This window comes from Crinia signifera, chromosome 11 (genome assembly GCF_055691185.1).
Source record: "Crinia signifera chromosome 11, ASM5569118v1, whole genome shotgun sequence".
NCBI classification, from domain to species: domain Eukaryota; kingdom Metazoa; phylum Chordata; class Amphibia; order Anura; family Myobatrachidae; genus Crinia; species Crinia signifera.
In genome coordinates this window covers 59,180,639-59,199,818 of record NC_139227.1, presented here as the reverse complement: position 1 = coordinate 59,199,818, position 19,180 = coordinate 59,180,639, and the positions used below count along the sequence as shown (strand labels likewise).

Sequence of the window (19,180 nt, the reverse complement as noted above, 5' to 3'; positions counted from 1 at the left end):
TTTGTGAGCTGCCGCCCGCCCCCACTACTGCCGCCGCCCGCCCCCACTACTGCCGCTGCTATCTGTGATCACAGCCGGCCAGGTCAGTGTGTCTGCCCGCCGTGCTCCCCCGCCCCCCGGTGTCTGCATGCATATGCCTGACAGGTGGGCAGGCATATGCATAGCATACAGGGAGGTCGGATGATCTTATGTGCTGACCGTCCGACCTCCCTGATCCGGTCCGATGCGCACGGGACCGCGCATCGGATCGGATCATACATCACACACCTGCGATTTTGGGGCGATTTCATCTGGTTATCGGCCCAAAGTGCCGAAATCGGATGAAATCGTCCCAAAATCGTATAGTGTATGGGGGCCTTAAGTGTAGGATGTCAATATAAGTCCTTTTAGTCAATAAATAAGTCTCTAGTCTCTAGTGTTTGTCCACATAGAATGCTCATAGAGGTTTATCTAGAACAAGAGATAGCCAGTAGTGCAAGACCTCTAAACATTTGGAAAAAGGTTTTATTTATACATTGCACTCACATGACATAATTAAAAACAAACATATCATCACAATCTTGTGATTAAAAACAAGGTATTCACAACTGCACTCAGGGTCTCACCACCCGCCTCCTGGATAGCTGCCTCCTTGGACAGTATTCAATGAGAAAGTTCTCCGTGCATGGAGAGCGTTTTATTTCGCTCTCCATGCACTCTCCGTGTTTTAGCGGAGATTCTCCCTGTTCCGGAGCCTCCTGCTCCCACTATTCAATGTATTTAAGACTCGCCGCCACTCGCGGCGAGTCTTAACCCCTGCAGCGTACGAGCGTCCGCGGCAGGGAGCTTTCAGGGAGCCGGGGGACGGAAGCAGCCAGAGAGATTAAAGTCTCCCTGGCTGCTTCAGAGGAATGTGGAGGGTAGGGGGGCTCCCCTGGACCCAGGCAGCACAGGCTGCCCCCCCCCCCCCCTATAGCCAGCGGGGGACCCAGTATTCACTGCACCCGATCGTGCATGTTAACGATCGGGTGCAGTGAATATATGAATATCTAATGAGCGGCTCGAGCGCTCCGGCCCCCTGCTGGCTGCACTGTGTAAAAAAAAAAAAAAAAAAATTTTTTTTTTTTTTATTAAATATATATTCATGTGCTATAAGCACATGAATAAAAATAACATGCCCCTTCACAGAAAAAAAAAACTGATTTTTTTGACACCAAAATTTAAAAAAAACCCTTTTAGTTTAAAAGTTCACATTCCAGATCTCCATCAAAAGATGGAGAATTTCTACACGGAGAGAGACGGAGAAAATCACTTAGAAAGACGGAGAATATTTCACATTGAATAGGGTTGCTCGCTTTTGGAGAGCAAAATGCTCCGTCCAAGGCGAACAAAGCACAAATTCTCCATAAAACACGGAGAATATTTCTCATTGAATACTGCCCTTTGAAGTTATCCGGATACTCAGAAAGAAGTGTACTTCAAAGAGGCAGCTATCCAGGAGGCGGGTGGTGAGACCCTGAGTGTAGTCGTGAATATCTTGTTTTTAATCACAAGATTGTGATGATATGCTTGTTTTTAGTTATGTCATGTGAGTGCAATGTATAAATAAAACCTTTTTCCAAATGTTTAGAGGTCTTGCACTACTGGCTATCTCTCGTTCTAGATAAACCTCTATGAGCGTTCTATGTGGACAAACACTAGAGACTAGAGACTTATTTATGGACTAAAAGGACTTATATTGACATCCTACACTTACAGTGTAAGTGATTGGACTTATCATTGGAGTAATTCTGAGTGCCCGTTACACTTTATAATTTGTTTTTTTGTAAATCTCTTGTGGGAAGGGTTAGTCAAACCATCCCCATAAAGTGTTGGAGCAGCTCGGATCATCCAGCGCAAGTGGTATAAAGATATTGTAATTTCGACTCCAAAACAACAAGACAACTATGAAATCAGTCATGTAAAATAGAATGCCAATGGCGCGAATCTCGTAATATGACTGACTTCTTCACATATAAGACTAGCTACCACTCCTACTGCAATGCTTTGGACACTGCCAAACAAACGCCTAGGGGCGGCACATGTTTGGGGGCGGCACTTGGATGCCTGTGATAGTACTGTCAGCCCAAAATGTACCAATAACTGCAAAATATCCACTGTACTGTACTATATTCCATCTTAAATAGAGTGTAAATGGATAGGACATGCAGATACTGCCCCTATAAACTGTCCTACTTAGTAAACATTATTGTTGTGCCTAGGGGCGCCCTCATCCCTAAATCCGCCCCTGGTTAGAGCTGCAGTGTGAAAGCACCAGTTTTAAATTACCGGTTCAAGAAATCCCGTAATTCAAAACGGGTAAAAAGAAAGGTACTACACGGTTCAGACCCGTTACTTGTGCAGAGTGAACGGGTCTTAACCGGTATATTGGATCCTACACCACTCCTTCCTCCCCCCCCCCTCCCCTGGTACTTGTAAGTAGAGATGTGCGGGGTCGGATTTCCCAGATTTGAGCCTGCACGAATGACATCAATCCGAGCCCGGATCCGATTGGCGTTCAGAGCTTCTCGCCTGACTCGGATACTGTGCCGGACAGACCAGCAGTCAGTACAATGATGTCCATGCCTTAACATCATTGCTCACTTCTGGCTGTCTGTGGTAATACTACAGTTCCTGCGCCTCCGTTGAAAGTCTACTCTCTTCCTGCTGATCGTCTACTGCCTACATGTATACCAAGGACCCTTCTGCCGCCAATACGGACTGGACAAGTTTAGCCCCCAAAGGGGTATTATCTTCATCCTTATTCCTGACGGTTAATCTCCAAGGTTACTTCTGGTTCTGCAACTATGATCATACTCAGCAAGGACTCTCAGACTTCATCATCCAATCCTTATCCAATCATTCAATCCTTCATCCAATCATTCAATCCTTCATCCAATCATCCAATCCTTCATCCAATCATCCAATCCTCATTCAATCTATTATTCAATCATCCAATTCTTCATTCAATCCTTCAACCTGGAAACCAATCATCCAATTCTTCAACCAATCCTCCAATACCTCTTTCAATTATCAAGCATCTTCATCTTCTTCAATAGAGAATTGTATTATTGACTTTTATCATTTCACAAACTTTCAGTATATTGTCGTGCCATCATTTACAACCTGTGTTACAGTACCTTTAATAAATAAGGTTTATTTTACATCATTGTTTCCATCACTTCTGTCGTTAATGCAACATCCCTATATTAAAGCACCTAGCCTCCGTTATAATTCAGCTGGTGCTTCACGAAACATGACAATTTGTACTGACTCCATGGATCCAGCATCAGGTCAGGAGCGAGGCACTGCTCCAGAACAACAACTGGCGGCTCGCCTGGATCAACAGGAGGCTGCCCAAGAGCAAGTTATTCATGCCCTCCAGGATCTGACTAAAAGACTGGATACACTTCAAACAACTTTGCAAAAAGGCCAAGGGTCAATAGCTACACCGGCGCCATCGCCTAGACCAGGCATGTCCAACGTTGGCCCTCCAGATGTTTTGAATCTACACATCCCAGCATGCTTTGCAATAGTTTTAGCATTCTCTAATAGCAAAACTGTGGCAAAGCATGCTGGGATGTGTCGTTTCACAACATCTGGAGGGCCAACGTTGGACATGCCTGGCCTAGACCCATGGCTTCAATGACGGGAGTCACTGCTCACCTTCAACTTCCTACTCCAGCCAAATTTGATGGAAATCCCAAAAACTGTAGAGGGTTTATCAATCAATGCGAAATTCATTTTGAACTACAGTCTTCATACTTCCCTACTGAGCGAACCAAAGTAGCTTACGTTATATCCCTCCTTACCGGCTCGGCTCTCAATTGGGCATCTCCCCTTTGGGAAAAAGCAGACTTTATTTTATCTGATTATACTCGTTTCATCTCTACCTTCAAAATCATCTTTGATGAACCAGGCTGACTCAGTTCTGCTGCAACAGAAATTCTTCGTCTGCGTCAAGGATCGAGAACTGGAGGACAATACCTAGTTCAGTTTAAAATCCTAGCAGCCGAACTAGCCTGGAATGAGGAGGCTTTCCTCGCAGCATTCATGAATGGACTCTCAGGACATGGGTGGTGTGAGATGTGAGACGCCATGTGTGTACGTTCCTGTATAGGCCTCGGGCTGGAAACGCCGGCAGACTGCGCACATCCAATGCCGGCTGGATTCTGTCGCCTCTGCTGGCGTCCGCCATCTTTTTGGTTTCTGCAACCTGTGCTGTGCGGCTCCACCCCTGCCTGTCAAGTGGCTGTCCAATAGCCGCACAGCTCACCTCTTAAGTACTGACTGGCCGGACAGACCGGCAGTCAGTACAATGATGTCCATGCCTTAACATCATTGCTGTCTGTGGTAATACTACAGTTCCTGCGCCTCCGGAGAAAGTCTACTCTCTTCCTGCTGATCGTCTACTGCCTACATGTATACCAAGGACCCTTCTGCCGCCAATACGGACTGGACAAGGTTAGCCCCCCAAAGGGGTATTATCTTCATCCTTATTCCTGACGGTTAATCTCCAAGGTTACTTCTGGTTCTGCAACTACGATTATACTCAGCAAGGACTCTCAGACTTCATCATTCAATCCTTCATCCAATCATCCAATCATCCAATCCTTCATCCAATCATCCAATCCTTCATCCAATCCTTCATTCAATCATCCAATCCTCATTCAATCATTCAATCTATTATTCAATCATCCAATTCTTCACCCAATCCTTCAACCTGGAAACAAATCATCCAATTATTCAACCAATCCTCCAATACCTCTTTCAATTATCAAGCATCTTCATCTTCTTCAATAGAGAATTGTATTATTGACTTTTATCATCTTACAAACTTTCAGTATATTGTTGTGCCATCATTTACAACCTGTGTTACAGTACCTTTAATAAATAAGGTTTATTTTACATCATTGTTTTCATCACTTCTGTCGTTAATGCAACATCCCTATATTAAAGCACCTAGCCTCCGTTATACTTCAGCTGGTGCTTCACAAAACGTCATTGCCGGCACCGGATTCTCGCAAGATCTGGAATGCTATATGAAGAGCGAGCATCCGGCGCCATTTTTCACTCGTGATTTAAACTGGTTAGAGATAGTAGGATAGTCTGTGTGCAGAGCTTTGTTAGGTTAGGAGCTGTGGTTTTTTTTGCTGCTGGGGCGACTGCCAGTGCCTACTAGTGCCACTGTCTGCTCTCTGGTGGTGTGTGCTCTGCACTGCCAGTGGCTGGCTGCCAGCCCATCAGCAGTAGTACCTCTACCTGACCACTTCAATCATACATGTATATGACTGCAGTGTGCACTGTTGTAAAACTTATTAACCACTTGTATACCAGTCTGCCTGTGCATCTGCTGTATAATAATTAATGATACCCCCCTGCTGGTGTATTTTTTACAGCCTTACATAACTAGTACATATTCTCTGCTGGTGCATCTACTGTACTACGGAGTCTGACATAAATAAATATTAATAAATAAATTAACAGTGTACTCAACTGGTGCATCTACTAAATAAAATAATTTCTCTGCATATTAATTATACTGTATATATAATATCTCTTTGGTGATGCCTGATTAATTTACTGCCGTATATATAATATCTCTCTGGTGGGGCCTAATTAATTTACTGCCATATATATAATATATTTCTGGTGGTGCCTAATTAATTGACTATTGTATCGCTTTCTTGTGGTGCCTAATTAATTGACTACCGTATACTGTATCTTTCTGGTGGGGCCTAATTAATTGACTACTGTATATATTTCTGGTGGAGCATAATTAATTGACTACCGTATATCTTTCTAGTGGTGCCTAATTAATTGACTACCATATATCTTTCTGATGGTGCCTAATTAATTGACTACCGTATATATCTTTCTGGTGGGGCCTTATTAATTGACTACCGTATATCTTTCTTGTGGTGCATAATTAATTGACTACTGTATTTTTTTCTGGTGGTGCCTAAATAATTGACTACCGTATATTTTTCTGGTGGTGCCTAATTTATTGACTACCATATATCTTTCTGGTGGTGTATAATTAATTGACTACTGTATATTTTTCTGGGGGTGCCTAATTAATTGACTACCGTATATCTTTCTGGTGGGGCCTAATTAACAGCAGTGGTTCCCAAACTTTTTTGAATCACTGCACCCTAGACCATCAAAATATTTTCAAGGCACCCCTAGGCTAAATGCTTCTTATCGATAAATTCAGAAAAAAAAGAATTAAATAAGTGCATTGTGTTTATATGTCACAGTTATCTGGTGAGGGACAGGATTTGCTTTTGTTTGTCCACATATATTATGATTGGCAGCCACCAGCACTGGTTTTGCCTGGTACATTGACCATAATAATATGAATTGATCTTGGTCCACCAATCCAAGGCACCCCTGCAAGTGCCCTGAGGCACCCCAGGGTGCCTAGGCACACAGTTTGGGAACCACTGGACTACCGTATATCTTTCTGGTGGTGCATAATTAATTGACTACCGTATATTTTTCTGGTGGTGCCTAATTAATTGACTACCGCAGAGATTCACAAATGCGGTCCTCAAGGCAAACCAACGGTCCAGGTATTACGTATATCCATGCTTGGCCACAGGTGACTTAATTAGTAGCTCAGTCAGTCTGATTTAACCATCTGTGCTGAGCCATGGATATACCTAAAACCTGGATCATTGGGGTGCCTTGAGGACCGCGTTTGGGAACCTCTGGACTACTGTATATCTTCCTGGTGGTGCCTAATTAATTGACTACCGTATATTTTTCTAGTGGTTCCTAATTAATTGACTGCCATATATCTTTCTGGTGGGGCCTAATTAATTTACTACTGTATATATAATACCTCTCTATTGGTGCATCTACTGCCGTATATACTTGCACTCCAGTGGTGCTGTCCTGTGGTGTAATATATTGCATATCTCCACAAAAATAATGGGGATCCAAAATATGGAGAATCAATTAGGGAAAGATGAAGGGCCGCTTCCTCTTACTTCTGAATCTGCAAGTAGTAATGATGACATAGACGATGATATGCCATCAATGTTGTCTGCCAAGGCCGATGTCCAGTGTCAAAGTACGGGGCATGTAAAATCAAAAAAGCCAAAGTTGATGAAAAGGAGGACCCCAAAAAATAAATTCAATCATTGGAGGAGAAATGTAAAATTGGCAATGTGCCATTTATGACATGGAGTGGCAAGAAACAGTTAAGGCCCTGGCCTGTATTCAAGACTGGTGGTTCAACTACACATGACCATGCAAGCCCTCCTACTCCCCCCTTTAGAAATTTGAAGTTATTTCAGCTGTCATCAAAAACACACCAAACATCTCTGCCTAAAGAAGAAATTTTATCACAAACCCCCAGGGATAGTACAAGGGTGTTGGTGGTTGCGATGCCTGACCTTCTCGCTGTATGGGAAGGTCAGCACTCCCTCTGCATATGCTGGAAGGATCACCCACAGTGCATTTCCTGATTTAGATAATGAATTTGTCTATGCTGTAGACCGAGAGGATATTGGTGTAGCTGGCGCTGAGGAGGAAGATGATGAGGAGGATGCTGAGGTGGTTTGCTTAAATGTGGCACCAGGGGGAAACAGTTGCTGTCCATGGGATGAAAAAGCTCATCGTCATGCCTGGGCAGAGGACCAATACTGTAAATCCACCTCTATGGTCTGGAATTTTTTTATCCGAATCCAGACAACAAATGCCATATGTAGCTTATGTAAAGCTCCAATGAGCAGGGGTAAGGATCTTGCCCACCTAGGGACATCCTCCCTTATACGTCACATGAAGGCTAGCAGTCCAGGGACACCTAAATCCCTTGGTCCTCCTGTTGGAGCCAAGCGACTGAAAAGCACACCACCAACTCCCTCCTCATCAAATTCATATTTGATCCAGATTGGGGGGAGTCCTGCAGGCCATGTCACCAGCATGACCGACTCCTCTTCTATCCGAGATTCCTCCAGAGGATCTTGCAGCACTACACCTACTACTGCCGCTGCTGCTGCTGTTGGGAGTCGGTCATCTTTCACTAAGCAATTGACCGTCCAACAGTTGTTTGCCATGAGGGCGAAATCCGATAGCAGTCATCCTATGGCAAAGCGGATAACTGCGGACTTGACAGCTATGTTGGTGTAAGATGTGCATCTGGTGTCCGCCATCAGTGGAGTGGGATTTAGACAGTTGATGGAGGTATTGTGTCCCCGGTACCAAATCCCATCTAGATTCCACTTCACTAGGCAGTAGATACCCGCGATGTACAGGGACGTCAGAAAAAGTGTCCTCAGTGCCCTGAAAAATGCAGCTGTACCCACTGTCCACTTAACTACAGACATGTGGTCAAGTGGATCAGGGCAAAATAAGGACTATATGACTGTGACACCCCACTGGGTAGATGCATCACCTTCTGCAGCAGTAGCAGCAGTATCTCCTGCACGCCAGCTCCTTCCAAGGCAGGCTACGCTGTGTATAACTGATTTCATGAAGAGGCACAATGCCGACAACCTCTTAGAGAAACTGAGGGAAATCATCTCCCAGTGGCTTACTCCCCTTAGACTCGCCTAGGGATTTGTGGGGTCGGACAATGCCAGTAACATTGTGTGGGCATTACACATGGGCAATTTCAAGCACATGCCATGTATTGCCCACACAATAAATTTGGTGGTGCAGCATTTCATCAGAAGTGACAGGAGCATGCAGGAGATGATTGCAGTTTCCCGCAAAATTTGCGGACACTTTCGGCATTCTGCCACTGCCTGCCGAAGGTTGGAGCGGCAGCAAAAACTCCTCAACTTGCCCTGCCATCAGCTTAAACAAGAGGTAATGACGTAATGGAACTCCACCCTCTATATGCTGCAGAGGATGGAGGAGCAGCAAAAGGCCATTCAAGCCTTCACGGCCACCTACGACATAGGCAGAGGAGCGGGGCTGCACCTGACTCCAGCGCAGTGGAGGCTGATGTGACAGAATGGACTGTCCCTGGTCCATTCTGACAATATTGTGCTATAGTTCTTAAACAGGGCCAGGTGTGATGTTTTATTCGGGACCAGTCACTCACTGTAAAACACTAAGGACATGAAGCTGGGAGCAGCTTTAGTCCCTCTGAGGTCACAAATGACTATAAGGGGTTAAAACAGGAAGTGATTGACTATCATCACCCATCGCCTAAGGATAAAGTGCATCAAGATCCACTGTATTGGATGCTGTCACCATTGAAAAAATGGTGGCAAATTACTTTGGTGACAGGATCCAAGTAGACTTGTCACACAGTTCTTACCTGTACTGGCAGGACAAAAAGGCAGTTTGGAAGCCCCTGTACAAACTTTCTCTATTTTACCTGAGTTGTCCCCCCTCCAGTGTGTACTCCAAAAGAGTTTTTAGTGCATCGGGGAACCTGGTCAGTGAGCGGCAAAGGAGGTTGCTTCCGCAAAATATGGAGAAGATGATGTTCATAAAAATGAATTATCAATTATTCAATGAAGACCAGGAATTGCCTCCAGAGTTTATAATGGGACCTGTGATTGTGGAGACCAGCGTGTACGAATTGATAATCTGTGAGGATGAGAAAGTACACACTGAAGGGGGCAAGGAATCAGAGGAGGATGACGAGTGACAATGACATCTTGTCTCTGTATAGCCAGTTTATACAGGGAGATATGAATTGTTTTTTTTGTGTGGGGACCCAAACAAATCAATTATTTCAGCCACAGTTATGTAGGCCCTGTCGCTGAAATATTTGGATTGTTAAAGTGTGCATATCCTATTTCCACAACATAAGGGTGAGTGGGAGGGCCCAAAAACAATTCCATCTTGCATCACCATTTATTAATCCCACTGCTGAGAGTCATTGATATGTGAGATAAGTGGACTCATCTTAAGTTTAATCACATACAACTGTTTGCATTCAAGTGGTAATAATAATCACAGAGCTGACCAATCCCACTGCTGAGAGTCATTCATTGCTGCACGAATCACCCATTGCTCCTCAGCTGGTGGTAAACACGAGGGTTGTCACAAGGGGGGACTTCTATTAATATTTGATATCATGGAGTCAGACTCATGTACGGTAATCCCATATAATCGTCTCAATGAACTTTTTCCTAGTCTTACTATACATCTTTTTCTCTATTATCAAATACAAAGCTATGCCAAGGAAATATTGTCCAAACGAACTGACCTTGATAAGGTCCACATTCTAAATGGTGTGCTGCGCCAATCCCAAGGGAGACGCTTTTCTACCTCTCATATATACTCACACATAAAACGTCCCTTAGATTTGGAGACATCACAGACTGGCATCAATAAAAGGACACATGATTTTCCTTCACTCACTATTCAGTCCATACTTGCCACCTCAGTAAAATTGAATAAGCTTTTAGTTTCCACATCTTATGCTGAAATGACGTATCAGCTTTTGCATAGATTTTATATCACCCCTAGGATGCAGTGTCTTATGGGCACATCATCAAACTCGGGCTGCTTTAAATGTCTTGTGTCCGATGCAGGCCTCTATCATTGTATGTGGAGTTGTCCAGAGGTCACCAAATTTTGGTCGCTTGTCCAAAATTATGTCCAAAACACACTTGGAATAATATTTTCCATCTCACCTGCTTTGGCACTTTGGGATATTTACTCAACCACCTAAACCCCCTGTTGTTAGCCAAAATCGCAGTGGCTGGAAGGAAAACAATACCGTATCACTGGATCTCCTCAGGTAAATTAGGTAAACAACATGGGGCAACATGCCCCATGTTGTTTACCTAATTAATATGGATTGGTTGGAAATGCCTATTAATAAAGAAGCTAAGGAGAAAAAGTTTTTTACAACATGCTCACAAAGATAACCTTCGGAAGACGGTGCACCTCACTTCATGGTATAATTTGGAAGCGTTGTCTGCAAATTGCCCCCCTTTCTGATCTTTCATTTAGCATCAGAATTAGTATTCCCAGAGGCCTACTTGGTGCTACAATGGTCTTTCGAATGAAGGTCCTTTACCGTTGAATGATTATCACGTATATGTAGTGTTTTGTGGTTAGGGAGTTTCTCTTCCCACTTTATTGATGTATGTGGTTTCTAATTGACATAATGTGCTATGTTCCCTTTTGTTTTTTTTTTATAGCACTGCATATATGTAATTTAGTGGAATGTGTTATTCTGCAACAATTTTATGTTTATCTGCAATGTATATTATCTTTTGAGATTTTTCAACATGCAACTACTTAATGTACATGTACTTTATATTACTTGCAGTTTATACTTACTTTTTAATGGAAGCATTTCAATTTGAGGCTTGTCAGTGGTGTTATCATCCAGGTCCCCATAGTGGAGTACCTTGTGGTTTGGGGACAGACGGCAGAACCAAAGCTTGTCTAAAAGTAGAGGACATGGTTTGTGTTACTGATAAATATGCAGACACCTCATAAATCTCCTAAAGTTATAATTTAAAATAATTTCCTAATTTGCTGAACCAGTTCACAATAAAGCTGTACATTATACACAATGCAGATTTCTCAGTGCATAGATATTTACCCTGTCTCCGACGACTGCTAATCTTCCGAAACTTGGTGCCCTCACACAGGTAGTGCAGCCTCTGTTGTCTGATCAGATTCATTAGCTCTGGCTCTAGCTGTTTTCTCAGTTCCCTAAAACCACAGAGGACAGAGATGGAGGGAACACCTCATGTACAAATATTTCTTTATAGTAGGTAAGGCTGAATAAAGTCTTGTCTCCATCTAGTTCAACCTAGGTTTATAATAGCTTATCCCTTGTTGTATAGTATGTTCTGATATTTTAAAGACAGATTATGTTTCTTATTTGTAACCGTTGATGGTTTTAACCAATAAATGTTTATCCAACCTTATTTTAAATGTATTTATTGGGGGAAATTTACTAAAGGAAAATTGTAAAAAATAGGTGTATTTATATCCAGAAATACACTTATTTTTGACATTTACTATCCCGAAAATACGGCAATTCGTAGTCGTATTAATGTGCTATCAATACGGATACGAATTGCCGTATTTTTGGGATAGTAAATGTAAAAAATAAGTGTATTTCTGGATACAAATAAACCTATTTTTTTACAAATTTCCTTTAGTAAATTTCCCCCATTGTGTCTGCCGACACCACTTCTCCTGGAAGAGAGTTCAAAAGTGTGACTGCTCTGACTGTAAAGAAATGTTTTCTTCTAGATAAACAAAATCTTTTTTCTTCTGCTCAGGTCCAGGAGAACTTATTTCTGACCTCTACTCATGTATGACTAGTAGGATAATTACTGAACCAGCAAAACAAATTCTCTTATATGTGCATGATTAAAAGAAATCTACAAACATGATCTGTTGTTGATACTTGAGGACTGGAGATTACCCTCGTGCCTTCGCATCCTAGATTCCTTTCTAGCAGAAAAAAGGGTGTTTGACAGTTCCTTATATTGGCCCCTGATATATTTGTACATATTGAGCATGTCCCCCCTCTCTTCTCTAGTGTAAATAGTCCCAAATTGCTAAATCTCTCCTTGTAGCTTAAATTCTCCATTCCCCTAATAAGCTTTGTTGCTCTTCTTTGGATTTTTTCTAATTCTATGATGTTCTTTTTATTTTATTAAATTTATTTTCAAGGTGAGGCATAATTACTTTTGAGTCCCTAGTTTCCATGCCCCTTTTAATACTGAGCATGCTAGAATTTTGTTAGCCTTTTTTGTTGCTATATTACATTGAGCACTACACCCCAGATTGTTGTCTATTTGGACTCCTAGATCTTTTCAAGTACTGAATTACCTAATTCCTCCCCGCTTAGGTTATAACTATGGTTCCTTACAATTTATTGTGCTTCATACAGTTGTCCTGTTGAGATATGCAGGTCCAGGAGAAGTTATTTCTGACCTCTACACATGTATGGCTAGTAGACTCACATATGACCTCTGCTCACATATGGTTATCAGATGCATATCTGACCTTATCTCTGCTCATGTACTGCTAGTAGACACATCCAACCTTATCTCTGCTCATGTATGGCTAGTAGACTCACATCGAACCTTATCTCTTATATGTGCATGACTAAAAGAAATCTACAAACATGATCTGTTGTTGATACTTGAGGACTGGAGATTACCCTCGTGCCTTCGCATCCTAGATTCCTTTCTAGCAGAAAAAAGGGTGTTTGACAGTTCCTTATATTGGCCCCTGATATATTTGTACATGTTGAGCATGTCCCCCCTTAAACGTCTCTTCTCTAGTGTAAATAGTCCCAAATTGCTTAATCTCTCCTTGTAGCTTAAATTCTCAATTCCCCTAATAAACTTTGTTGCTCTTCTTTGGATTTTTTTCTAATTCTATGATGTCCTTTTTATTTTATTAAATTTATTTTCAAGGTGAGGCATAATTACTTTTGAGTCCCTAGTTTCCATGCCCCTTTTAATACTGAGCATGCTAGAATTTTGTTAGCCTTTTTTGTTGCTATATTACATTGAGCACTACACCCCAGATTGTTGTCTATTTGGACTCCTAGATCTTTTCAAGTACTGAATTACCTAATTCCTCCCCGCTTAGGTTATAACTATGGTTCCTTACAATGTATTGTGCTTCATACAGTTGTTCTGTTGAGATATGCAGGTCCAGGAGAAGTTATTTCTGACCTCTACTCATGTATGGCTAGTAGAATCACATCTGACCTCTGCTCACGTATGGTTGTCAGATGCATATCTGACCTTATCTCTGCTCATGTACTGCTAGTAGACTCACATCGAACCTTATCTCTGCTCATGTATGGCTAGTAGACTCACATCGAACCTTATCTCTGCTCATGTATGGCTAGTAGACTCACATCTGACCTTATCTCTGCTCATGTATAGCCATGTTAGTAGACTCACATCCAACCTTATTTCTTCTCATGTATGGCTAGTAGACTCACATCCGACATTATCTCTGCTCATGTACTGTATGGATAGTAGACTCACATCCAACCTTATTTCTGCTCATGTATGGCTAGTAGACTCACATCCGACCTTATCTCTGCTCATGTATGGCTAGTAGACTCACATTTAACCTCATCTCTGCTCATGTATGGCTAGTAGACTCACATCCGACATTATCTCTGCTCATTTTTGGATAGTAGAATCACACCTGACCTTTACTCATGTATGGTTGTTAGACTCACATATGACCTTATCTCTGCTCATGTATGGCTAGTAGACTCACATCCGACATTATCTCTGCTCATGTATGGCTAGTAGGCTCACATCCAACCTTATCTCTGCTCGTGGATGGCTAGTAGACTCTGCTCATGTATGGCTAGTAGACTCACATCCAACCTTATCTCTGCTCATTTATGGCTAGTAGACTTACATCCGACCTGATCTCTGTTCAAGTATGGCTAGTAGACTGACAACTGAACTGTTAAGCTGTGTAGACACTGGAGTGGCGGGTATTGAACACTGGAACAAATGCCAGTCAATGGGGATTGCCCGTATACACTGGCACAATGTTAACTAAATGATAGAATGATCGTGTTCTGTCCTTTATTAGCATAAACAAGGTCACTTGTGTTCTCGATAGAGCTGAAAGGCAGCTCCTCAATTCGAGTGCCCATCGCTAGCGACCGCGGAGCACTCAGTTACCTGTCCTTACTGAGCGATATAGGCTTCAGTATACAGTATGTCATTATGACATCCAGTGTGTAGTTACCATCAGACCAACATCTAATGTCACTTTTTATGTCACTCTCTATTATACTTTTGTTTTAACAATGTTTTGTAAAAAATTCCTTAGAATTGACTTTTAAAGAAATGTGTTCCATCTAGCCCCTCATCTGTCTTCTCTCTATCTCTTGTGTATTCCTCACATGACTGGTGGAGAAAGGGCTTCATCCTGGATCAATCTCTCCTCCTGGCGTCTGCGCAGAATCTCACTGTAATTTAGCGATGAGATTTTTGTCCGGAAAGAGTCCAGAGATGTTGGCATGTGAGCAAGTGTGCGAGAAATCTGCTCCTTCACTATATGCATCACCTGCACATGGGGGAACCAGCAGAGAAGAGGCTTTCATAATGAAGGATGTAGAACAGGTGAGATTACCACAAGAAGATCACAGCAATGAGAAGATCAGCCCAGGAAGGACATCAGCCTGAAGAATAGATTAGCATAGAGAACAGCACAGGGAGGCGGCAAGTACAGGTTACAGCAAAGGGAGGCAGCCAGCGCAGGATACAGCACAGAGAGGAGGCCAGCGCAGGGAGGAGGCCAGTACAGGTTACAGTATAGGGAGGAGGCCAGTGCACAGTACGGCACAGAGAGAAGGCCAACGCAGGGAGGAGGCCAGCACAGGGTACAGCACAGGGAGGAGGCCAGCACAGATTCCAGCACAGAGAGGAGGCCAGCACAGGGTACAGCACATCGAGGAGACCAGCACAGGGAGGAGGCCAGTGCAAGGTACAGCACAGGGAGGCCAGCACAGGTTACAGCACAGGGAGGAGGTCAGTACAGGGTACAGAAAACAATGTACATTTGTATTTCTGCTCTGTGTGATTATTTTCAGGGGCCAAAGCAAAAATATGAGGCTTTTTATTTTTGACACAAATGATATATAATATACCTTGAAATAATAATAATAATAATAATAATGATATTAAAACAATATTAATAATAATAATAATAATAATAATAATAATAATAATAATAATATAATTTGAGACCATTTAGGCCAGCACAGGGAGAAGGTTGGTGCAGGGTACAGCACAGGGAGGAGGCCAGAGCAGGTTAAAGCACATGGAGGAGGCCAGCACAGGTTACAGCACAGGGAGGAGGCCAGCACAGGTTACAGCACAGGGAGAAGGCTAGCAAAGGGAGGAGACCAGCACTGCACAAAAGTGGAAGCAAGGAAGAGGTAAGCAACTATTGACCAGTGAGCCTTACATCAGTAGTAGGGAAATTGATGGAAACACTCTTAAAACAAAGAGTTGTAGAATATCTCAAAACCAGCAATTTACAGGATCCAAAACAGCATGGGTTTACTGGGAGAAGATCATGTCAAACAAATCTTATTGACTTTTTTGACTGGGTGACTAAAGTAATAGATCAAGGTGGGGCTGTATATGTAGCTTATCTAGACTTTAGTAAAGCTTTTGACACTGTCCCACATCGCAGACTGTTAAATAAACTTGAAAGCTTGGGATTGGATTCTAAGATAGTTGAATGGATAAGAGCGTGGTTGCAGGACAGAAAACAGAGAGTTGTAGTAAACGGAGTACAGTCAAAGGAGGGAAAGGTTACAAGTGGAGTACCCAAGGGATCTGTACTTGGACCGGTGCTTTTTAATATCTTTATTGGTGATATTGCAAATGGAATTGAGGGTAAAATGTGCCTTTTTGCAGATGACACAAAGGTATGCAACAGTGTAGACACACGAGGAGGGGTAAAACAAATGATTGAGGATCTAGGCAGATTAGAGAAATGGTCAAGAGAATGGCAACTACAGTTTAATGCAAAATCATGCACTTGGGTCTCAGAAATCCAAAGACTCAATATAGTATAAATGGCACTATAATGGAAACTACTGAGGAAGAGAGGGATCTAGGTGTCACTATTTCAGGGGACTTAAAAGCAGGTAGGCAATGTAACAAAGCAATGAAGAAGGCAAGTCAGATGCTTGGTTGCATAGGGAGAGGTATCAGCAGTAGAAAGAAAGAAGTAATAATGCCACTGTATAGGTCATTGGTACGACCTCACCTAGAGTATTGTGTTCAGTTCTGGAGGCCATATCTCCAGAAGGATATAAATACATTAGAGACTGTACAAAGAAGAGCAACTAAAATGGTCCATGGCCTACATCACAAAACGTACCAGGAAAGACTAAAAGATCTTAATATGTATACTTTAGAGCAGAGAAGGGAAAGGGGGGACATGATAGAAACTTTCAAATATATAAAGGGCTTTAACAAGGTACAGGTTGGAGACATTCTTCACAGGAAGAGGAGCAACAGAACACGAGGACATGCACTGAAACTAGAGGGAGGAAGATTCAGGGGAAATGTGAGGAAGAATTTTTTCACTGAAAGAGTAGTAGATAAGTGGAATAGCCTCCCAACAGAGGTGGTAGATGCAAATACAGTAGTACAATTTAAACATACTTGGGATAAGCATATTGATATCCTTACAAAAAAATAAGGATCAAATATGGTTTGAGGTAACATGTTTAAAAAAAGGGGCAGACTAGATGGGCCAAGTGGTTCTTATCTGCCGTCAATTAAAAAAAAAAAAAATTCTAGCACCGGATATACAGCACAGGTAGGAGGCCAGCACAGTGAGGAGGCAAGCACAGGGCACAGCATAGTTTACAGCACAGGGTACAGCACAGGGAGGAGGCCAGCGCTGGTTACAGCACAGGGAGGCGTCCAGCACAGGTTACAGCACAGGTTACAGCACAGGTAGGAGGCCAGCACCAGGAGGAGAACAGCACAGGGTATAGCACAGGAAGGAGGCCAGCACAGGGGCAGCATAGGGAGGAGGCCAGTGCAGGGTACAGCACAGGGAGGATGCACAGATTCCAGCACAGGGAGGATGCCAGCACAGGTTACAGCACAGGGAGGATGCCAGCACAGGGTACAGCACAGTGAGGAGGCCAATGCAAGGTACAGCACAGGGAGGAGGCCAGCACAGATTACAGCACAGGGAGGAGTTCAGTACAGGGTACAGAAAACAATGTACATTTGTATTTCTGTTGTGGTGTGATTATTTTCAGGGGCCAAAGCAAAAATATGTGGCTTTTTATTTTTGACACAAATGATATATAATAGACCTTGAAATAATAACAATATTATTATTAATAATAATAATAATAATAATAACAGTATTAATAATAATAATAATAATAATAATATAATTTGAGACAAATTTAATTTAGACCAGCACAGGGAGAAGGCCAGTGCAGGGTACAGCACAGGGAGGAGGCTAGAGCGGGTTACAGCACATGGAGGAGGCCAGCACAGGTTACAGCACAGGGAGGAGGCCAGCGCAGGTTACAGCACAGGGAGGAGGACAGCACAGGTTACAGCACAGGGAGGAGGCCAGCACAGGGAGGAGGCCAGCGCAGGTTACAGCACAGGGAGGAGGACAGCACAGGTTACAGCACAGGGAGGAGGCCATCAGGGGTTACAGCATAGGTTACAGCACAGGGAGGAGGCCATTACAGCACAGAGAGGAGGCCAGCACAGGGCACAGCACAGGGTACAGCATAGGTTACAGCACAGGGTACAGCACAGGGAGGAGGCCAACACAGGGAGTAAGCCAGCACAGGGAGAAGGCCAGTGCAGGTTACAGCACAGGGAGGAAGCCAGCAGAGGTTACAGCACAGGGAGGAGGCCAGCACAGGTTACAGCACAGGGAGGAGGCCAGTACAGGGTACAGCACAGGTTAGAGCACAAGGAGGAGGCAGCCAGCATGGGGGCGGGGCAGCACAGGTTTCAGCACAGGAAAAAGGCCAGCACAGGGAGGAAGCCAGCGCAGGTTACAGCACAGGGAGGATGCCAGCACAGGTTACAACACAGGGAGGAGGCCAGCACAGGTTACAGCACAGGGAGGAGGCCATCGCTCGCCACGCTTTGGGTTGGCATCAATAGTGGGGTGGCGTTAACAATGGGGGGACATTTCACATACTTAAAACCCATGAGGGTGCATATACAATGAGAAATTGGCCATATTGGCCCATTTCCCATTGTTCCCTATGTAAAATCGCGTTGATCACGTCGATCGCATCGCATGCCATTATAATGGCATGCGATGGACGCGATGAACGCGATTTTAACATTAAAAGCGGTACTTCTGTAGTTTCACGGCGCCATTATGAAACCTTGCGGGGCCGCTTCGCTCGCCCACGCTGCGGGCTCGGTGGCTCGCTACGCTCGCCACGCTATTTAAAATCAACTCCGTGCCAACATAGATAGTGGGGGTATGAACTATCCATGTTGGCATGGAGTTAAAGTACTTTTTTTGACATATTTCGTGGCGAGCGTGAAACTACAGAAGTACCTTAAAAGCTAATTTAACATTGAGCCCTATGTAAAATTGCGTTGATCGCGTCGGTCGCATCGCATGCCATTACAATGGCATGCGATGGACGCGATCAATGCGATTTTCTTATTGCCAGCAATAAAACCTGGTAATTAACAGAAAA

At 43.3% G+C, this 19,180-nt stretch overlaps 1 protein-coding gene across 4 annotated transcripts in view; it reads right to left on the bottom strand.

Moving 5' to 3' along the window:
• ELMO3 (engulfment and cell motility 3) overlaps positions 1-19,180 on the bottom strand; it is a 286,359-nt gene that overhangs the window by 39,121 nt on the left and 228,058 nt on the right. For all 4 annotated transcript variants that reach the window (XM_083164845.1, XM_083164844.1, XM_083164843.1 and 1 more), the window contains exons 16-18: positions 14,858-15,021; positions 11,549-11,661; positions 11,281-11,388 (exon numbers count right to left, since the gene is read on the bottom strand). In XM_083164845.1, coding sequence (XP_083020971.1) covers positions 11,281-11,388; positions 11,549-11,661; positions 14,858-15,021 — 385 coding nt within the window. The remainder of the gene's footprint in view (positions 1-11,280; positions 11,389-11,548; positions 11,662-14,857; positions 15,022-19,180) is intronic.